The sequence below is a fragment of the Pinus tabuliformis genome, chromosome 2_1 (genome assembly GCF_031772625.1).
Source record: "Pinus tabuliformis cultivar Carrire ecotype Pingquan chromosome 2_1, CPIR1, whole genome shotgun sequence".
NCBI classification, from domain to species: Eukaryota; Viridiplantae; Streptophyta; class Pinopsida; order Pinales; family Pinaceae; genus Pinus; species Pinus tabuliformis.
The window spans coordinates 715,986,154-716,006,453 of NC_142299.1; the positions used below are offsets into that span (position 1 = coordinate 715,986,154).

Here is a 20,300-nt window from a genome sequence, read left to right on the forward strand (position 1 = left end):
ACAATTTCCAAAATACTCCCAAAATCTAGATACGTTTATGTTCCATTTTTCACTGATTGTTGGTTTGATTTTGACCGACTTTTCATTTTCCTTGGCGAGATAATTTTGGCCTTTTTCCCAACTTGGATGCAACATGTATTTTCAACTAAATTTGAGAGGTTACTCGTCTAGGAGTGATCTAAGTCTTTGTCTTCTTTCGCATTTGCCTGATCAACCGAAGATGTTGCTTTTCCTAGCTTATTTCCTGAAAATTCAGAGGAAGGTCCAATGTTCACAAGGGATTGTTGAATATAAACGTCCTTTGTCACTGGGCTTGAAGAATCCTCCTTAGTATGCACTTATTCCTAACTAAATTTTGTTTCCTTTGATGAATCCTTTTGGACAAGAATTTCTTATTCGTTATTTTTTGCCTCTTCCTTATTCTAGGTCTCTTCTTCCTTATATACTATATAATGTTCACTTTAAGCTTCTTCCCATGATTTGGGCTTCTTGCTACTTTACCTAGCTCTATTATTCTGCAATCACTTGGGCCAATTTTATATTATATGGTCTGTTTCATAACACACTTAACATCGAAATGAAACATTTTTATAATCAAACTTTTAAACTCACACATATCTATACATAGTCATGTGCCATTAGATATATTTTGGCAAGGGAACCCTTACTAAAATCCACCTCCATGCATATTTGAGAATAAGCGGTCTTATAAAAATTCTTAGTTTATGAACCACAAAAATAACATATTCTTGTTGTATGTCCAATAGAAGTTAACGTTGGAAGAATCCAAAGATGCAAGAGAAGATTCAAAAGTCTTACCTAAATTGGAGCCATAAAGATCGATTACAAGTCAAAAGTAGGAGTCCATAGTTGCATGAAGAGACTAGCACTACCTGAAAAATAGGGCTTGAAATAAAATATAAGCTTCTTATCCTCAAGAGAATCATAAACATCATAAAAAAAACTGAAAGCCATAAGGCAAACATTTAGTTCTTGAGACAGTAAGGGTTTCCAAGTTTCAGAGGTCCAATTATGAAGATCAATCAACCGCGGCCAAAACCCATTAAATGTACAAACCAAACCAAGGTCATACTTGTTTATTTTGCAGCTAAAAGCTTCATCCTCCAAGGGATGTTGTAGGTAGGAGCTTCTTGAACAATTAGAAGAGCAGATCCATATTTCAACATGACACTGTAAGAAAGCTTGACTTGATCTACTTCAAAAATCGTATTCGCTGAACCAACAACCATTCCTTCAACAGAGACAATCCTCATTGTTGGAACTTAAGAGTTTGCCATTAATTAGAAGGCTTGCGAGAGCCACACAATATGGGGCGCCAATGGATCTATGCATCAAAGAAAAGACTGGTGAAGGCAAAACCCTAGTCGTCGCGAGGATTTACAGAGCTCTCGGAGCCATAAGTATATCTAGTCTATAAAATTGAAAATTAATTAATTTGTGAATATTATGCATTTTAATTTTACATTGAATTTTAATATTATAATTTTTTGTTTTTGTTTTTGTTTGTTTGTTTGTTTGTTTTAATGAAAATTAGATTTCTTTTAGATAATTAATAACGATAATTATTATTATCCAATTTTATGGTAACGACCAACCCAAATACCAAATTGGTGTATGAGACACCCTCCCTTGTTTGCGGGACAAAGGACCCACCTCCACGCAACAATTTGACTGCTAAGTCTACAAAGGCATACATACTCTACCCCCCTCTCGTTTTGAACTTGTGACCTCTTAGGAGGAAACACATGCTCTTAACAATTAGGCTCACTCATAATCAAATTGTAATTCACTATTAATAATTTCTATTTAAAAATGGGGTTCAAGAATTTTAATTTAACTATCAATAATTATTATTAGTAGATGACAAAGATTTAACCTCCATAAATTAGTTTAAAATATTTTTTTATTATGCTGAGAGACTCATTCTACAACCTAGTATGATGTGTAAGAGTGTCCATCTGTCATCAAATTTGAAATTTTGTTCATGCCGACCAAAATAACAATTTAAAAAATCTAAAAATAAAATAACTATACAAAACATTTAAATAATGTCTACTCATAAAAAATTTTGCACGTGAAGAAATTGGATCCCTATCGGCTCATGCCCATATTTAAGATGGATCTATGCTGGTAGTATACACAAATCACGGGTGAGATTTATCTCCAAAGTAGTTATGTCTTTTTTTATCTTTTACTTAAATTTATTAATTAAAAAAATGTCATATGAATAAATGTAATATGAAATGAGTTATGGTTTTTTGGGCATGTGGTATTGATAAGTGATAGTATTGGCCATGATATTGTAACAAAGTATATTTACACGCTAAGAAAGTTATGGTAAATATTCATGGATAAAAATGTTGTTCCATGTTTTCTCAAATACATATATATTTAAGTTATTTATTAATTATCTTTATAATTAGTAACAATATTGAGAGAAATCATTTCCCATTAAGTGGGAAATGAGATGGTCTCTTTCAGAGTTTCAAGACCAATTTTTTACAATGTTGAGCCCCGACAAAGTGGATATTATAGATAGCCACAAAACATGGACAAGAGAGTGCTTCGATGTTTATTAGGATTGACTCTTATAAATATTCGCCAATCATTTAATTTAGGCCTAATTTAACCCATAGATGAAAAGAATTTGAAAATAATTTTTTTAACAAAATTATGATTTTATTATTATTTAAAATACAATTTAAAATATATAAATAGATTAACACTTAAAAAATTACCCAAAACCCTTAAACTTTACGCATTAAATAACTTAAATTTATAATTTAAAAAATATCAATAAATTTTAATTTTTATTTAAATTAATCAATTTTAATACTTTCAGACTATTTAAAAAATCTGTAAATAAAAGGAACATCCTACTTCCACGTGCCAGACCTCAAGGTGAAGAAAATAGATGCCAAATAAGCACAAAAACTCGAGCTTCAAGAAAATAGAATTGAAAAAGGGATTGGAGCGGTCCCTTCGGCCAAATGATACAACAGTGACATTAGCATCTCTTCTTCTTAGGTGCCACATCATCGATCCGCGTGTGGACCGTCAATTTAGCAGAGGTTCCTGGGCCGTCGATCGCAGATAATTCACAAAATCACCGCCTGTTGTTTCTCAAACTAACCAGACGCTCCGTGCGATTGCAAATCGGACGGCGCAAAATACTTCGGTGGAATCTCGTTGACCGAAGATGTCCTAAGCTCTTACCGGAGGTGAACGAGCGTTAAGCGATTTAAGTATGCTGAATTTCAAACGCTGAAGCTTCTCCCCGCCCTCATTTAATTGTGTTGGAATCCGCGCTTGAAATCCGAAATAATTTCAGAAAAGGCCAACCTCGAGGGAGGGAAAGGGGGGAAATTCACACCGTCAAGGAGTGCAGGGTTACGCGGAGCGGGCGTTTCTGGATAGTTGAGATCGTGACCTTAAATTGAGCGAGCTGGACTGCGCAATAGCCTTACTCGGGCCGCGGAGAGTGTTCAAAGGATAGTCTTTTCGACGGGAAAGGCCCAGGTTCGAAACTTGTCCGGGTTTATTTAAAGGTTTTTATGATTTTTTTATTTCCGGTAATGGCTGAGGATACATAGGGCATTTTAGGTGGAGGATAATGGGAAGTTTGCGTTCGTGTTGCTACGAGCTTGGCAGCGGAGGGTTTTTATCGAGGGTTTTATGAGCGAACAAACACTTAGGGTTTTGGGACACTCGGGGTTTTAGTTCAAAGAAACTTGGTTTTCTTTATATTGAAGTCAGGGAAGTCTTTGGAGTCGCAGGTTCAGCACTCCTGCCTTGATATTTGGGTTCCTGAAGAGCTTGATTCTAGAAGCTAGAAGCTTCGAACACTAACGGAGATGGCTGAGGTGGGCGTAGAGTCTGCCGTTCCAGAATCGTCTGCTAACGGGAAGGTTGAAGTACCCACGGAGGTGCAGGATGTAGCTGTGACGGAATCACAACCATTTAAGGGCAATGGAACTGAAACTGAAAGAGTTCTAGAAGAAGCTAGCGAGCCAGAAGGAGAGACGAATGCGAAAGCTGTGAAAGAAGATGCTGTTAAGGGAGCGGAAGATAACGGGAATGACGAAGATACGAGTGCTGGGGATGGTGGCGAAGAGAAAATAAAGGCAGATGAAAAGAGCGAAGGAAAGGTGCCGAAGAAACGAGGTAGGGGACGTGTTTCAACCGATGCGAAGAAATCTAAAGCTGTTGAAGATGAAAGAGAGAGTAAACAAGGACAAGAAGAAACACCAAAAGAATCAAAGAAGCGGAAAATCAGGGAGCTTTCTACTCCTACTCTCGATCGTCCCTCCAGGGAAAGAAAGACGATCGAGCGCTTCGTTGCGTCGAACGAAAAGGAAAACGTTAAAGAGTTCACCATTGAAAAGGTCGGATCGCGTTTTCATCATGTTGCTTGGAATGAGTAATTTGATGCCTATTACTTTTTTTATTCTTTCTAAGTTAATTAAGATTAAATTCTAAACTGTTTGTTGCCCGTTTCCTGTGGCGCAGGGCAGAGGGACGCTGCTTAAAGACATCCCAAATGGTAAAACCGTATACTAGTTTTTTAAAGGACTTTTTTAAACCCTAAATTATCTAGTATGGGCGTTATAAAGCGTGTTGTTTTTTCGTTAGAAACCTGTTTAAGCCTGAAATTTGTCTTCTTAAAAATGAAAAGTGTCGAACTATTTTTCTGCTGTGCAAGTTGCACATGCTGGAGTAGTAGCTGCTTCATTTGTTTTTGCTTCTGCTTCTTTTTGTATCATGCAACGTTGGTTTTCTCTTGTATTTTCTCATGTTTGTAGCTTATATGTGTAGATGTATACACATATAAAGTGTTAGTTTTATATGCACTCAGCAGTAACGTTGCTCATGGCGATTTCATTGCTGATTGACTTTAAGCGCTTTCTCATTATTTTGTCCAAGACGTGCATCTTCCAACCACTGTTGCACATGTTTTCTAGTGTCTGATGCATCAGTTGATGTTTGACAATGAAGCGTTATATGCTTCATTATATGCTGCATGAGTGCTTGGTTTTAAAGATCAAGTTGCTATGTTAATCGATTGCTGCCAATGTTGCTGGGCTTTTGGCTAGTATCATGCTGGCAGGTGTTTGGATTGAATCCCATTGGTGAGGTATTGTCTTAGTTTATACTGATAGGTTTAATATTCATGCCATCCAAAAATGTGAGGCAGCAGCCCTGAGTTTCCTGCAAGGTTTTCCTTTGGAAAAAATATTATCACTTTGCTATGGTAGACTAGTGGTTTAAAGTTGTAAAGAGATTTCTCTTATATGCTAGTGAATGGTGTAGATTTTATAAAACTTTTTTGAAGTTACGGTTATATTTTAGTTTTCAACTTTTTAAAGTTATGGGTGCATGTTATACTTTGACCTTTTTTTTTTTTTTAAAGTTATGGTTTCCTGTTAGATTTCAACTTTTAAAGTTATGGGTACATGATATACTTAACTTTTTAAACTTATGGTTGCATGTTATACTTAATCTTTTTAAAGTTATGCTTTTGATGTCTGATGATAAATTATTTTGTTTAAATTTTCAGTGGTATACAAACTATCCAAAAGGAGTAGAGCTGATGAAAATGTGAGACTTCTTCATGCGGTTCTTTATGGGAAGCGTGGAAAAGTAAGTGGAGTTATTTTGGATGCACATGACTACTCACAATTTCTTGTTAATATCGTGCAATTTACTTACTATCATAGTACTTTTTTAACACTATCTATTACAAACCAAGAGCCAGCAATTTTTTTAGTCTTTGATTATCTGTCTTCATTTCTTCTTCTTGAAATGCTGCTTACTGCTGTCCTTTGGCTATAAGCAGCTGTGCAATGAGGAGCAATTTTTTGCTCTTCAAATCATCCAGGACTTGCACCTGGCCACATCTGTTCCCACTCGAAGGTTCCTAACTTGGGTCTTACCAATGATACAAGTGTGATTACTGTACTAGCTGTTAGAAGTAAAAAATTTCCTTGGTTTTCATGTTGCAATTCACTGGTTTTCTTAATTCCTTTTGTTTATTTTTACCTAGTTTGGTGAGAAAAATATTTACAGACATTCTTGAGTTCATGCTTCTACTTAAACTGATTATATATTGATGACATCTAGCTTGCGATCACAATAAAATGATATTAGGAGTTTTTATCACTAGTTCCAGCATGCTGAAAGTTCTTATGATTTATAGATGTGGGGTGGCAAGAAATTTGCTTGCTATCATCCAATTTGTATTATATGGGATTTGGAATGTAGGATTTTGCAAGCATTTAGCCTGAAATACATACTGTAGCTCCTGAAATTGTCGATATGTTAGCATTTAGATTGGGCAAATATGACTAATAAATTGTGTACTCATCTATCAAATAAAGAACAAATTCGAGAAATAAAGAATTTATGTTGACGGATTCTTCCCTGTTTGGGATGTTTGTATATCTACCAGATCTTGTTAATGTTGCAATATTTGATATAATCAGTTTCTCATTGTCAGTGCAGTCACATGGCATCCACAGACAAAAATATCAATCTGATTGTGAGTGCCATGCATACAAAATTTCAAAAATAGACAAAAATAGAAAAAATGTCTGTAAGTGATGAGCATTTGGAAGGGGATTCTACATTTTGTTGTGGGATTGGACATTTTGTTGAAAATCTTTGAACTTGCCATGCAAGTCCATGTCAATAATGGACTAGAAATTTAAAATGTACAAATCAAGCTGCAGGTATGGAAAAATGTCTCATCCAAATAGAGCCCGTACTGTAATACAATATGACAACATTGCTGGGTATTAACGGTGATTTTTAGTAATGTATGGACTTCTGTAGAGTTGAAATAAATTGATGGGTTCACCCATGTCTATTCTGGCTACTTCAGTTTTTGAAAGGTTTTTAGTTTCATTGAGTCATTTAGTTGGCAACGTGCATTGTGAACTAGCTTAGTGTGTTGACATGGGCTTTTTAAAACCAATGAAATTTTCATCCTTCCCTGCAGGTAATTTCATTGGAATTGGCCTTCTGTCTTTATTTTGATCTCTAGATTTACTAATTATGGGGACATGGTCAGTTTCTAATGACGTACATTGGATTTTGTGTATGCAGGCTTTTCATTTAAAAAATAACATCTTGCAGTTTTCAGGTTATGTGTGGGGTGACAATGAGGTATTCCCTTTCATCTTCTGCATTGTTAGTGAATTCCAGTACAATTCTCCTTGTTCTGATTTTAAGATTTATTTGTTAGCATGGAAGTTTTTTGAGTAAGTGTTTGTGTATAATAGGTTTTTCAAACTTGTGAATTGTAACTGAGGTAGATGCTAGTTTTGTACCATTACATTCTATTTGTTGCACCAGTCTAGGACATTGCTTGCATAATGTGCAAGATAATACATCTCAGTATCAGTGGGGAGAGTGTTATTTAGTGGCATGCGGGGTTCTTTCACTGTGTCTAGAGTCATATTACGTGGACTCAACAGTGACTTAGACAAACACACTTGGGAGAGAAAGCTTTGTAACACAACTTAAGTATTTTATGCAAATAATAAATATACATTTTTTCATATATCTAAATTCTATAAAGTCTGATTAGTATATAGCAAATAGTTTAAAGTTTAAATGTACAAGCTATTAGTATAAAGGTCATGGATGCATAATCATAGGGTAAAGTAATAAACTATTAAGCTTTCATTAAATAAACACCTACAATCAACTGAATTGACAAGTGATGGTGGAAAAAGTGTGTTTTCTCATAGAAGTCTGGTGGATGAGTCACTACTATGGAGTTGCTCATTTTGATTGAGAGTTTTGGTCAGTCTTGTCAGACTGGCAAGCTATGTTAACTCACTGGAACTTGTGAAGGACTGCAAGAGGACTGCAAGCCTTGTTATCATGATTATGATTATTGCAATTTTGTGGATGTTTTTCTTCCCCTAGGAAAATCTTGCATGGAAACCTAATGCCGGTTCCCACATTTGTGGATGGTGTCCATAGTAGGCCTTTTGGTGTAGACTAATTTGTGCTTAACGTAGAGATGATTGAACTAGGAATCTGCTGTTAAAGAACTAGCCAAATGCTCACAACTTATTGATCTGTTATAGCAGTAACTTACAGAAGAAAGTGTTTTGTTTCTTGACTTGGACTCTTTTGTGAATTACAGGAAAAGCTCAAGGGGAAAGTCAAGGAAAAACTTGAAAAATATAATAAGGAAAACCTGTTGAACTTGTGTGATTTGCTGGATATTCATGTTGCAAAAACGAGCAATAAGAAGGTTTGACTCTCTTGCTTGCAGTTACAAGTAATGCAGTTTTTACTGTATTTTATACAAATTATTGCACTGCCTCAGTAATACTCCTTTGTTTGGTTAATGCTAAACTGTCCAGTCAGTTCAATGTGCTGTTCCCTTATGTTTTATGTCTGATTTGCAGGAAGAGATTGTGGTAAAATTGATTGAATTTTTGGAAGCCCCTCATGTTACAACAGATGTTCTACTAGAGGAAAAAGTTCAGGTTTGCCTTGATTATTGATTGAGTTTATTTTAGCCAAATCTTTCAATGTTGCTTGTTCTATAGATGTGATGTACATATTTTTATGTTCTCTTGTTCTGTTGCGATAGACACTGAAAGCTAAAAAGAGGAAGAGAAAGAGCAAGGGAACTCCAGGAAAATCAAGAGGAAGAACTCCAGGAAAAAGTCCTGGCAAGGTTATTTATATATTCTGTCTTCTGGTTTTTCAATTTTTTTGAATAAATAGCAGGAAACTTAACTTTCTTAATAATGCTGAGTTATTTTTTGAAACCTTTGGCCAATATATTGTATTGTTGCTATTGAAGTATGTGCCTACTAGAGACATACAGAAGCTAGCTAGTAGTATCCAGAATCTGGTACTGATTATTTTCATGTTTTAATAAATTGCATTCTTATGTTATATTTATATATTTTTTGGTTTTTGAAAGTCCATCAGAAAGAATGTAATCATGTTCCACTGCTTGTTTATAGCTTAAGGTTTCTTGATTGTTCCCACAAGAAACATTTATTATATTATACATATTGAAACTCCCAAATTTGGCTGCTTGCATATGACTGTTAAATTTGTAGAATATGATTTTGTTATAGATTTTGAGTTGATTGTATATGAGATGTGGGCTAGTTGCTAGGTTTTCCTGTTTTAGTTGTGATTATGAATTTGACTTTGTGTTTCTGCTGTAGAAAACAAAATATTTTAGAGCGTGAGCTGTTTATGATTTTTATTGATTTTTGGGGTCAAGACTCAAAACCCTTGTGAATGCTTTTGTTTTGAGATGTACTACACATTGGCAACACAAAATCTTGATTACAGCTTTATATGGCTGTTCTACTTGTTCTTTTGATAGCCTGTTGGTAGTGTGTGCATCCTTAATGCCTTGTAAGATAGGATAATGCTGAAACTATCCTGATTGCTGGTCAATCTTCGCAAAAACCTGAATATTGTGATTGTGAAATTAAAGGCAAACCTGTCTGCAAGCTTTACACGGCAAAATTTTGAATATTTTGTGTCATTACAGAATTAATCTGCAAGCTTTACTTTGCTTCTCCCCATGAACCCTTGTTGAATTGATAATTTGTTTGAAGTGTAAAAACAGTTAATTACCTTGCTTTGTATATAATAGCATTTAACCACTGCATTTGCTGGTCTATAGTTTTTTAAACCATTTTGACAATTTAATTATTAGCTTGAGTGGTGTGAGAAACACTCCATATTGGGGTGTTTGGACTGTCAATTTGTTATAGATATCTGCTTATATCCATCAATTGGGCTTTTCTTCTTACAGAAACAGAAAAAGAGTGCTGTATCTAAAGAAGAAAGAAGAAATGAAGAAGAGGAGGAAGGGGAGGAAGATGATATGGAAGGGGAAAATGAGAATGATAATGACTCCTCTGGAGGTGAAGAAGAAGAAGAAGAGGATAAAGTAGAAGAAGAGGTAGCTGAGGAAGAGGAAGAGGAAGATGATGATGAAGATTATGGACAGAAGAAAAAGGGTCAAAAAAGATCATCAAAGAAACGTTCTAATAAAAAGAAGAGCAATGATAATGCTGGTAAAAAGAAATCAGAATTGAAGGGTATAGAAACTTCTCCAAGAAAAGCCTTGAGGAGTCCTAAAGGCAGCACTGCAAAGGACTTGTCTGGTGATAATGTAGATTCTAGTCCTCACAGCTCTCCTAGCTCAAAGGTGTTTTCAAGAAAGAACAAAAAAGAGAAAAGTGAAGTGGATAAAACACCTGTTGCTGATGACAAGAAACAGAGCAGGAAGCGGGCAAATGCTTCAGTAGCTAAGTCTAATACAAAAGAGAAAGGTATGGCCTTGAATAATCAAAGTGTTTATGGTTCACATCGTCTGCCAAAAGAACAAAAAATAGAAACTTTTGAAGTCCTTGACATGGCACAGGAGAATTAATTGTGTTTTTGTATTGTATCTAGAGGGCAAAAACAAAGCTAAAGGGAAATCAACTAAATCAGATCCTTCAGATGATGATATACGTTCTGCTATCTCTGATATTCTTCAACGAGTAGATTTTAACACTGTAAGCTTTTTAATTAGTCAGTTTCAGTTTCACCATTTACTTCCCTTTGCTTTTGGTCTGCTTTTGGAGAGGTGGTACAAGACTTCTTGTTTTCTATCTCTCCAAAGATTTATATGTTTTTTTCAACATTGTATTCTGACTATGCTTTGTTGTGCAGGCAACATTCACCGACATACTAAAGCAATTGGGTATGTTTAATATTGAATCTTGCTTTTGTCCTTCTACATTGTTTGTGGCTTTGTTAGTTATCAATTTGCTTGCGTTCATGCACTCTAGTTTGATTAACTCCAAATCTGGTGACTGCTTTTGTTTTTTGCTTGTTTTGTTATGTTGTAGTTGCATTGCCATATCTTGACTGTTTTTCATGGTTTTTAAATTATGTTTCTATTGATCTACAAAGTTGTGACTGTGTATATTCTTGCAGTGGGAAAATTCGACATTGATTTTTCAGAGAAGAAGGCATATTTGAAAAATATGATCCAAGAAGAACTGAGCAAGCTAGCAGAGGGAGATGATGAAGAGGATCACAATATGGCTGCAGAAGAAAACATTGAAAAGGATGAGTTAGAGGAACTGGCAGGTCAAGTTGTGGAGGCTCAATAGATTTTAACTTGGCATATTGCCTCGTGAGATGCCAGTTTAGAGTGCCATGTAACTTGATATACTGCACTTGATCTTGTAACAGATGTCTTTGTATATGCTAACAATTTTTGTAATTTTATCGATATGTTGCAGTAGAGTGCAAGGAATGAAGTAAATTAAAATGGACACTAAACATGAAATTCATGCCACATAATGGCATAAAATTCATGTAGCTCAAGTATGTTGATGCTGGCTTGCTGGCTATATTGGTAGATCCATTACTGAATTGTAGCTATTACACTGACAGGTTGTTTAGACTTGAGAAATAGTTTTATTTCAGGTTCAAGCTTAGTCTTTGCAATTGTTATTCGTCTTTGGACTGGTATTGTATAATTACAAAGGTCTGAATTGTAGATGCTTTTTGAATATTCAATATTCTCTGTTACTGCAGAGTCTAAGTAGCTGTAGCAGCCCTAATGTGAAGCTGGCTTCTTTTGGTCAGGCATCCGAAATGGGCTTTGCTAATTAGTTTAAGGTATATTTTTAACCCAACTGCGTATTGAATATTTGCAAATATCTGCGTGTTGCAGGGGCAATGCTTAGTTTTTTTTAAGGCAAGTATTGTAAATTTACATTCATTTTTGGCAAAAGAAGTTGTTGGCAATAGTATGATAAAAAGTCTGATTTTAATAATTGATTAATGGAATGAAGCGATGTTCCAGGCATTTCGATTATTAGGCCCTTTTATGTTATTTTTGTTGCAGAAATTGTCATTTGTTTTGGTGTACAGCTATGGTTTTTGTTAGTTACACATTTATTTACTATCACCATCGTGGAGGGGAAAGATGTTAAGGGAAGAAGTAATTAGTTTTCACCCTAATTTTCTTTTTGGCAAATAGCGCATTTGATAGTGAAATTAGAAGAGATCTATATAACTGGTTTCAAAAATTCAGTTCTCTGCTGTATACACATTTTTATCATTAGACTTTATAAAAGCAAGGTCATTCCAGGAAATAATATGTAGAGTGAAGTTCTGTCTAGAGACGTGTGCATGACTTAGAGCAGGGTGTTATAATTTAGCTGTTCATTTGTGCCAGTGTATGCTTTTTATTTGTTATTTTCATGCTACTTTTAATCTCCCCTGCTACAGGTGCCTCATTCTTAACAAACTACGTTCTTTGTTTGATGTTTTTTCGTATAATTTCTAAAGTTTGATCCTAATTTATCTTGTTTTTAGAGCATATTTTGAAAACGGACTGTTTTTTTATTTTAGCAATTCGATATATTTTAGTCGATCTATGTTAGTAATTTGGTGATACATGATTATGTTTGAAATTTGATGTTGCACTAAAGTTGTATCAGTCACGTGTATACATGATTATGTTTGAAATTTGATGCTGCACTAAAGTTGTATCAGTCACATGCATATTAAACTCGGATCTATGATCATTGTTAAATGCATATTTTTTATTATCTAATTTCACAACATATGGATTTATGGATTTAGGCTGGTTATATATATATATATATATATATATATATATATCCAAGGTAACATTTCGGGTGAAAATTAGATGAAGGCAAGGTATTAGTCCAGTCCTCGTTATAGACTTTAATGCTTAAAGATGCAATATAGTTACTATGTTCTATAGTGTAAATATGTTTACTCACAAGATTTGAACCTGGGTGAAGAGGATAACAAGTATTCTGCTCAATCACCCAACCTAAACAGCTAAACTCTACCTACCCAAACATAACTCTATAATTTGTGATTATATGTCCCTGTAATGAGCTTTGAATGCATTCAGGTTACTAAAATCAAAATTTACAATAATAGCGAACAATTCTGCAATATTTATTTATATTGCAAACATATTACGAACTGTTTAGTGTTCTCGATAAAAATCCATTCAACTGTGAATGCATTTTAATGAACGTGTGCCTGCCCAAAATTTTCTTTCTCGCTGCGAAAAAGCATTTAAGCTTTCAAGAAAGCGTCTCTTGTTCCGGCATCAGAGTTGTTGACATCTATACGTCATGTTTTTGACATGTAAATTCGCAGTGAGCTGAAATATTATTAACAACTTAAACGACTTTAATCCAGGTCACAGAGCAAGTGGTTATTTGATTGGTGATACAATCGACAATGTATACATTGTAGAGTTTTTTGGATATTTTCTTCCATATGATAAAATTAAGTGTAATGTTGTTTATTAGCACTGGATGTAGTGTTTACTTGGGTACAGGGCATTCATAACACACCATACATTCAAGTTGGGTTTAACATTAGTTTAGTTTAGTTTATTGAAAGCATATAGATAAGTGGAAAAAGGAAGGAAAGGAGGAAAAACTAAAAAAAAGAGCAAAAGGAAGAAGGGAAGAGAAGCTTCTTTGATCTTTCTCAAGTCCTTCATCCAAACTGTAAGAAATTCAAAGCAAAAGCGATCAACTGTCAGATTTTTCAAATAAGAAATTCAAAGCTAAAGAAATAAACTGCTGAAGATTTTTAAAATTATTAACATGAATAACTGAGTTTTATTGAGCTGATTATAGGTGATTTTATTTGTTCTGGTAAATATTATAATGAATGACATTTTGAATTTGAGTAAACAATAATATTAATCGGAATAGTCAACATTTATGAAATTGAGAAGAGAAGTTAAATCTATCTCCTGATTTTATGTTTGGTATTTGGTAATGGATTGAGAATGATTCTTGAAAAACAGCGCCAAATATTAATTGATTTATATTATTATAAAGGTTGAATATTTGACTTATTATTATAAAGTATAAAACAATGATCATAAAAATATGGTATTTTTTTTGATGGTTTGCTGTGATGTTTCAATTTAATTGATTAAGAATGATTACTAGAGGAATAGTGTAAATATTTAATGATTTGAAAGTTAAAGGTAGGGTAATTTTGTTTCCCACTCTTGATTTAATATCTTAACAAATATCTGGATTACTTCTCTCCAAGCACGGGATTACTGTCTATCCAAAACTAGGCCTCCAAGACCTTGTGGACAGGAAGACGATACACTGTTAAAAAAGCCATGTCTATCCAAAACTAGGCCTCCAAGACCTTGTGGACAGGAAGACGATACACTGTTAATTGAGTTAGGCCTCCAAGACCTTGTGGACAGGAAGACGATACACTGTTAATTGAGTTTTTGAATAAGAAATTTGTATCTTTATAATAAGTGTTGAAATGTAGTTTAAAATTAAAAATCTGATATTATTTTTTTTGGTTTGTTGGTTTTTTAAATTTTGCTGTTCTGGCCTTGCTTTTTGTTTCTAATATATATAAATTAAAATTTGCTTCTGTTTTTTATTTAATATATTATAAAAAAATTAAAAATAATATATTATAAAGAAACTAATATTGTAAATTGTTCTTTAAAAACATGCTTCTAAAACTGTTTTGTTTTTAATTTATAAAACATGCTTCTAAAACTGTTTTGTTTTTAATTTATAAAATTAAATATACACTCAAAATGACAGTTTAGTTATATTGATGTTTAGTTATATTCATATTTGTATCTTCTCTACATTTTATTTCAAAGCTACGTTAAAACTAAAAAGATAAATGGTATATAAATCAAGTTATATTGATGTCAAAGTGATAAATTGTATATAAATTAAGTTATATTGATGTCAAAGCTACTTTAAAATTAAAAAGATAAATCATATATAAATTAAGTTATATTGATATTTGTATCTTCATTTTATGTCAAAGCTACGTTAAAATTAAAAAGATAAATCATATATAAATCATATATCTCTAAAATAATGTTAATCACAGTTTAAAAATGGAATTATATTTGATAAATCATATATCTCTAAATTAATGTTAATCACAGTTTAAAAATGGAATTATATTATATTGTTATCTTGACTATCTCATTTCAAAGCTCCGTTAAAATTAAAGAGATAAATCTAATATAAATCATATTTCTCTAAAATAACTTTAATCATAAAGTTTAAAAGTGGAATTAAGCTCTCTTAAAATTAAAGAGATAAATCTAATATAAATCATATTTCTCTAAAATAATGTTAATTATAAAGTTTAAAAGTGGAATTATATTATATTGTTATCTTGACTATCTCATTTCAAAGCTCCATTAAAATTAAAAACATAAATAATTATATTGATATTTGTATCTTCTCCAAAGATAAATCATTATATTGATACTTGTATCTTCTCTACATTTTAAGTCAGATAAATCATTATATTGATATTAGTATCTTCTCTACATTTTATGTTAAAGATGAATCATTGTATTGATATTCGTATTTTATTAATTTTGTGTCATTTATGTCAAAGATAAATCATTATATTGATATTAGTATCTTCTCTACATTTTGTGTGAAAGATAAATCATTATATTGATATTCATATCTTCTCTACATTTTGTGTCAAAGATAAATCATTATATTGATATTCGTATCTTCTCTACATTTTAAAATGATAAGTCATATTTAAATCAATTTTCTCTAAGATAATGTTAACCATAAAGTTTAGAAGTGGATTTATATATGTTCTTATCTTGACTATCTCATTTCAAAGCTCCATTAAAATTAAAAAGATAAATCATATTTCTTTAAAATAATGTTAATATAAGTGGAATTATATTATGTTGTTTTCTTGACTATCTCATAATAATGTTAACTTTTAATTTAATCATAAAGGTTAAAAGTGGAATTATTTTCTGTTGTTTTCTTGACTATCTCATAATAATGTTAACTTTTATTTTAATCATAAAGGTTAAAAGTGGAATTATTTATTGTTGTTTTCTTGACTATCACCTAATTTCCAAATGATTCAATTTTTAACTAAAGAGACTATTCAGTTACATTGATATTCATATTTGTTAGGCATTTTATTTCAAAGCTCTCTTAAAATTAAAAGGAAAAATCATCACTATAAAATAGTTTTAATCATAAAGACAAGAAGTGGAATTATATTTTGTTGGGTTTTTGCAAATGAATCAATTGACAGCTAAAGAGATTAAATGGAAAAATCATATGACCATAAATTTATAGTTCTAATCATAAAAACAAGAAGTGGAATTGTATTTTGTTCGATTCTTGGATCATATCATAATTTGCAAATGAATCAATTGACCACTAAATAGATTGTTCATTTATAATTTTATAAATTTCTCAGGCATTTTATTCCAAAGCTCATTTAAAATTAAAGGGATACATCATGATTATAAAATAGTTAACTATAAAGATTAGAATTTGCATTATATTTTGTTGATTCAATTATCATTCCATAATTTGCAAACACATTAGGTTAGCAATTAAAGAGCATTTTTGGAGTTTAATTCAAAAGAATTCATATCCAGAGATATAAAATTAGTACATTCCATAGTGGTATCAGTGATTTTGTATATTTGGTAGTTATTAATTTATTTCATAAATGTCACATGGGCCAAGCTTACTTTGTTTTTGGAAATTTAAACTCATGCAGTTGGGATGAGAAATGTGTACCATAACACTAGAGTTAAATTTATATATTTGCAAATGGTTAGATTTATTAATCTCCAAATAAGCCAGCTTATTTAATAATTGTTACCAATTACTTTTTGCATAAAAAATTAATATTACAAATGTAAGGAAAATATTTAATTGTAAATTATAAAATAAAGTCAATTATAACTTCATTTTAAACTATATTTAAACCCATGTAGTTGCTTTTTGCATAAAAAAATATTAATATAAAAAACGATGGGAAAATCTTTAATTGCAAATTATAAAATGAAGTCAATTATAACTTCATTTTAAACTAGATTTAAACCCATGCAGTTTGGGACAAGAAACTTGTAACATATCAAAGCTAATTTCATTCAACAAACTAAATAAAAATGTAACTTAAATGGGGACATTTTAAATTACAAATGATAAACTGAAATCAATTATAGTTTCATTTTAAACTATATTTATTATTATTAATTATAAAAAAAATAATAGGTAAGTTAAATATATATACATTTGAAAAAATATGGAACAAGATTTTTATTCATGCAGATTTATTTCCATTGTTGTCATCTTGATTTTTAATTTGTAAATAAGCTTTGTTACAATATTGTGGGCAAGAAGCCAATAAGCTTGGTTATAATATTGACTAGAACTTTACATACTAAAAAATAATGCATATTCATATGACATGTTCGTTCTTTTAAAATACAAAACATGTATAATTATTTATAAAATTAAAATTTTGATTTGTATATATTATTAAGAATATTTTAAAATATTTTATAGAGGTTAGATTGCAACCATCCTTGTAATAGTTATCAGTAAGTTGAAATTTTGGGAAGCTTATTTCCAATTAAACATGGATATTAGGATAATTATATAATACGATAAATATAAATACTAATTTTTTAAACCTATCAATAATAACAAAAAAAGAAATAAATAATAAATAATAATAATAATATAAAAAAGTGTAATATGCAGTTTTGTTGCTAAGTATATGTATCTTGTACAAAAAGTAATCGATAACAATTATTGAATGTATGAACAAATTCATAAATCTAATAATGAAACATATTTGAATATGACTAAGGGAAGTAGTGGAAGTAATTAATATACTAGATAACTTTGGAGATGCAAAGGTAAAATTTTAGATGGAATATTAGCCCCAACATCATTGTTTGTTACAAAATTTGTGTTTATTAAAATGTGCTTGTGAACATTTTATACCACTTTTATTGTATGAGACCAAATTTTGTATATTTGGTTGCTATTAATTTATTTCATAAATGCCACATGGGCCAAGTTTACATTGTTTTTGGAGATTTAAACTCATGCAATTGGGATGAGAAATGTGTACCATATCACTCTTAAATTTATTAATCTCCAAATGGTTAAATTTATTAATCTCCAAATGGGCTAGCTTATTTAATTATAAATGACGGGAAAATCTTTAATTGCAAATTATAAAATAAAGTCAATTATAATTTCATTTTAAACTATATTTAAACCCATGCGGTTACTTTTTGCATAAAAAAATATTAATATTATAAATGATGGAAAAATCTTTATTTGCAAATTATAAAATGAAGTCAATTATAACTTCATTTTAAACTAGATTTAAACCCATGCAGTTTGGGACAAGAAAAGTGTAATGTATTAGAGCTAAATTCATTCAACAAACTAAATAAGAATATAACTTAAATGGGGAAATTTTAAATATACAAATTATAAACTGAAATTAATTATAGCTTCATTTTAAACTATAACTAATATTATTAATTATAAAAAAATAGGCAAGTTAAATATATGTACATTTGAAAAAATATGGAACAAGATTTTTATTCATGCAGATTTATTTCCATTGTTGTTTTGATTTTTAATTTTTAAATAAGCTTTGTTACAATATTGTGGGCAAGAAGTCAATAAGCTTTGTTATAATATTGACTAGAACTTTACATACTGAAAAAACAATACATGTTCATATGACATGTTCGTTCTTTTAAAATACAAAACATGTATAATTATTTATAAATTTAAAGTTTTGATTTGTGTGTATTATTAAGAATATTTAAAAATATTTTATAGAGGTTAGATTGCAACCATCCTTGTAATAATTATTGATAAGTTAAAATTTTGGGAAGCTTATTTAGAAATAAACATGGATATTAGGATAATTATATAATATGATAAATATAAATAATAATTTTTTTTAAACCTATCAATAATAAAAAAAAATAAAATAATAAATAATAGTAATAATATAAAAAAGTGTAATATGCGGTTTTGTTGCTTAGTATATGTATCTTGTACAAAAAGTAATAGATAACAACTATTGAATGTATGAACAAATTCATAAATCTATTAATGAGACACGTTTGAATATGACTAAGGGAAGTAGTGGAAGTAATTAATATATTAGATAACTTTGGAGCGAAATAGACATACATGCAAAGGTAATTGTAGATGAAATATTAGCCCCAACATCATCGTTTGTTACAAAATTTGAGTTAATTAAAATGTGCTTGTGAATATTTTATTCCATCTTTATTGTATGAGACCAAATAAGGAAGATAAATTAATATCTTTATATTAAATAATGTATATATATGATATAAATAAAATAAATATTAAAAAGAATACTAACTATTGTAACAAACTATTTATTTAGCTTTAAATTTATACTCATCCGAGTTCACGGGCAAATAGAATAATCTATGGTAGAATTCTATTTGTTGAAAAAATCAAATTGATACGAGGTATTCAGTGTTGTCTTAATTGTATGGTAAAGATTTCATATGTAATAAAATATATAATATAAAAATTACAATGTTTAGTATATTAAAATAAAAAATGTAGTTACACAAAAGCTTCAGTGTGAGTTCCAAAGATTCCTAATTTTTTTTTTAGTTTATATTTTAAAATTATGATTAAAATAGTGAAAACAAGAAAAATCTTATTTATTGAAGTGTTGATTTAAATTTTATTTTTATATTGCATCATGATTTAAAATTGAATTGTAAAAATATCTAACATAAGTAAAGTTTATTGAGGAAAATTATTGAACCAAGTCCATTCAATGATAAAAAATAGTAAGGGAAAAGTATGAAGAAAATCAACAAGGAAAGGTTCATAAGACCTTTTTAATTCATTTTTTTCCCAAAGGAAAGGTTACAACCAGAATTTAAGTGGTTAGGTGACCTCAATACCAGAATTTAAGTGGTTAGGTGACCTCAATATGCCCAGGGGAAAATAGATTAGTTGGCCACGTAACTGCATTATAGGGCATCTAAAAACATAAAAGTTTAAGACTATCTAGCAAAGTTATATATGTTTGAGTATCTTTAAACCTTCTACATTCTAAATAACTAAAACTAGAAAACATAGTTTGCAAATACTTCATGTGACAAAATTTAAGACCAAAAACTAATCCAAACATGCTACTAGTCATCAAAAGACTCCACTCGAGTTGGATCCTTCACGCTCGAACTAGGTAGTTCTGTCTGTAGGAAGCATGGAATATGTCTCTCAAATGTGACTAAGGCAGCCATTTTGTTGTTGGAGTTGGAACTGAATCAGTTGTTAGCCAAGGTTTTGGCTACTATATTCTTCATTAACTAATAGAGATAGACTGTCTGTTTATATTGTGAAGAA

At 31.0% G+C, this 20,300-nt stretch overlaps 1 protein-coding gene across 2 annotated transcripts; it reads left to right on the forward strand.

Annotated features, from left to right (window-relative positions):
- Positions 1-3,280: 3,280 nt before the first annotated feature.
- LOC149202595 (DEK domain-containing chromatin-associated protein 1-like) lies at positions 3,281-11,592 on the forward strand. Of its 2 annotated transcripts, none has more exons than XM_089403194.1 (12): positions 3,281-3,540; positions 3,625-4,406; positions 4,531-4,564; positions 5,579-5,661; positions 7,126-7,185; positions 8,177-8,287; positions 8,445-8,525; positions 8,633-8,719; positions 9,827-10,349; positions 10,474-10,577; positions 10,735-10,765; positions 11,002-11,592. In XM_089403194.1, the coding sequence occupies exons 2-12, from the start codon at positions 3,876-3,878 to the stop codon at positions 11,178-11,180; spliced, it is 1,824 nt and encodes a 607-aa protein (XP_089259320.1). In that variant the 5' UTR covers positions 3,281-3,540; positions 3,625-3,875; the 3' UTR covers positions 11,181-11,592. The 2 variants fall into 2 exon arrangements, with proteins under 2 accessions (XP_089259320.1, XP_089259321.1); XM_089403195.1 differs by having other exon boundaries at positions 3,798-4,406.
- The last annotated feature ends 8,708 nt before the right edge of the window (positions 11,593-20,300 follow it).

Coding starts and splice junctions, on each gene's coding strand:
- LOC149202595 (XM_089403194.1), top strand. CDS start 3,876: ATGGCTGAGGTGGGCGTAGAGTCTGCCGTTCCAGAATCGTCTGCTAAC. Junction 4,407..4,530: donor AAGAGTTCACCATTGAAAAG/GTCGGATCGCGT, acceptor CCTGTGGCGCAG/GGCAGAGGGACGCTGCTTAA. Junction 8,288..8,444: donor CAAAAACGAGCAATAAGAAG/GTTTGACTCTCT, acceptor TCTGATTTGCAG/GAAGAGATTGTGGTAAAATT.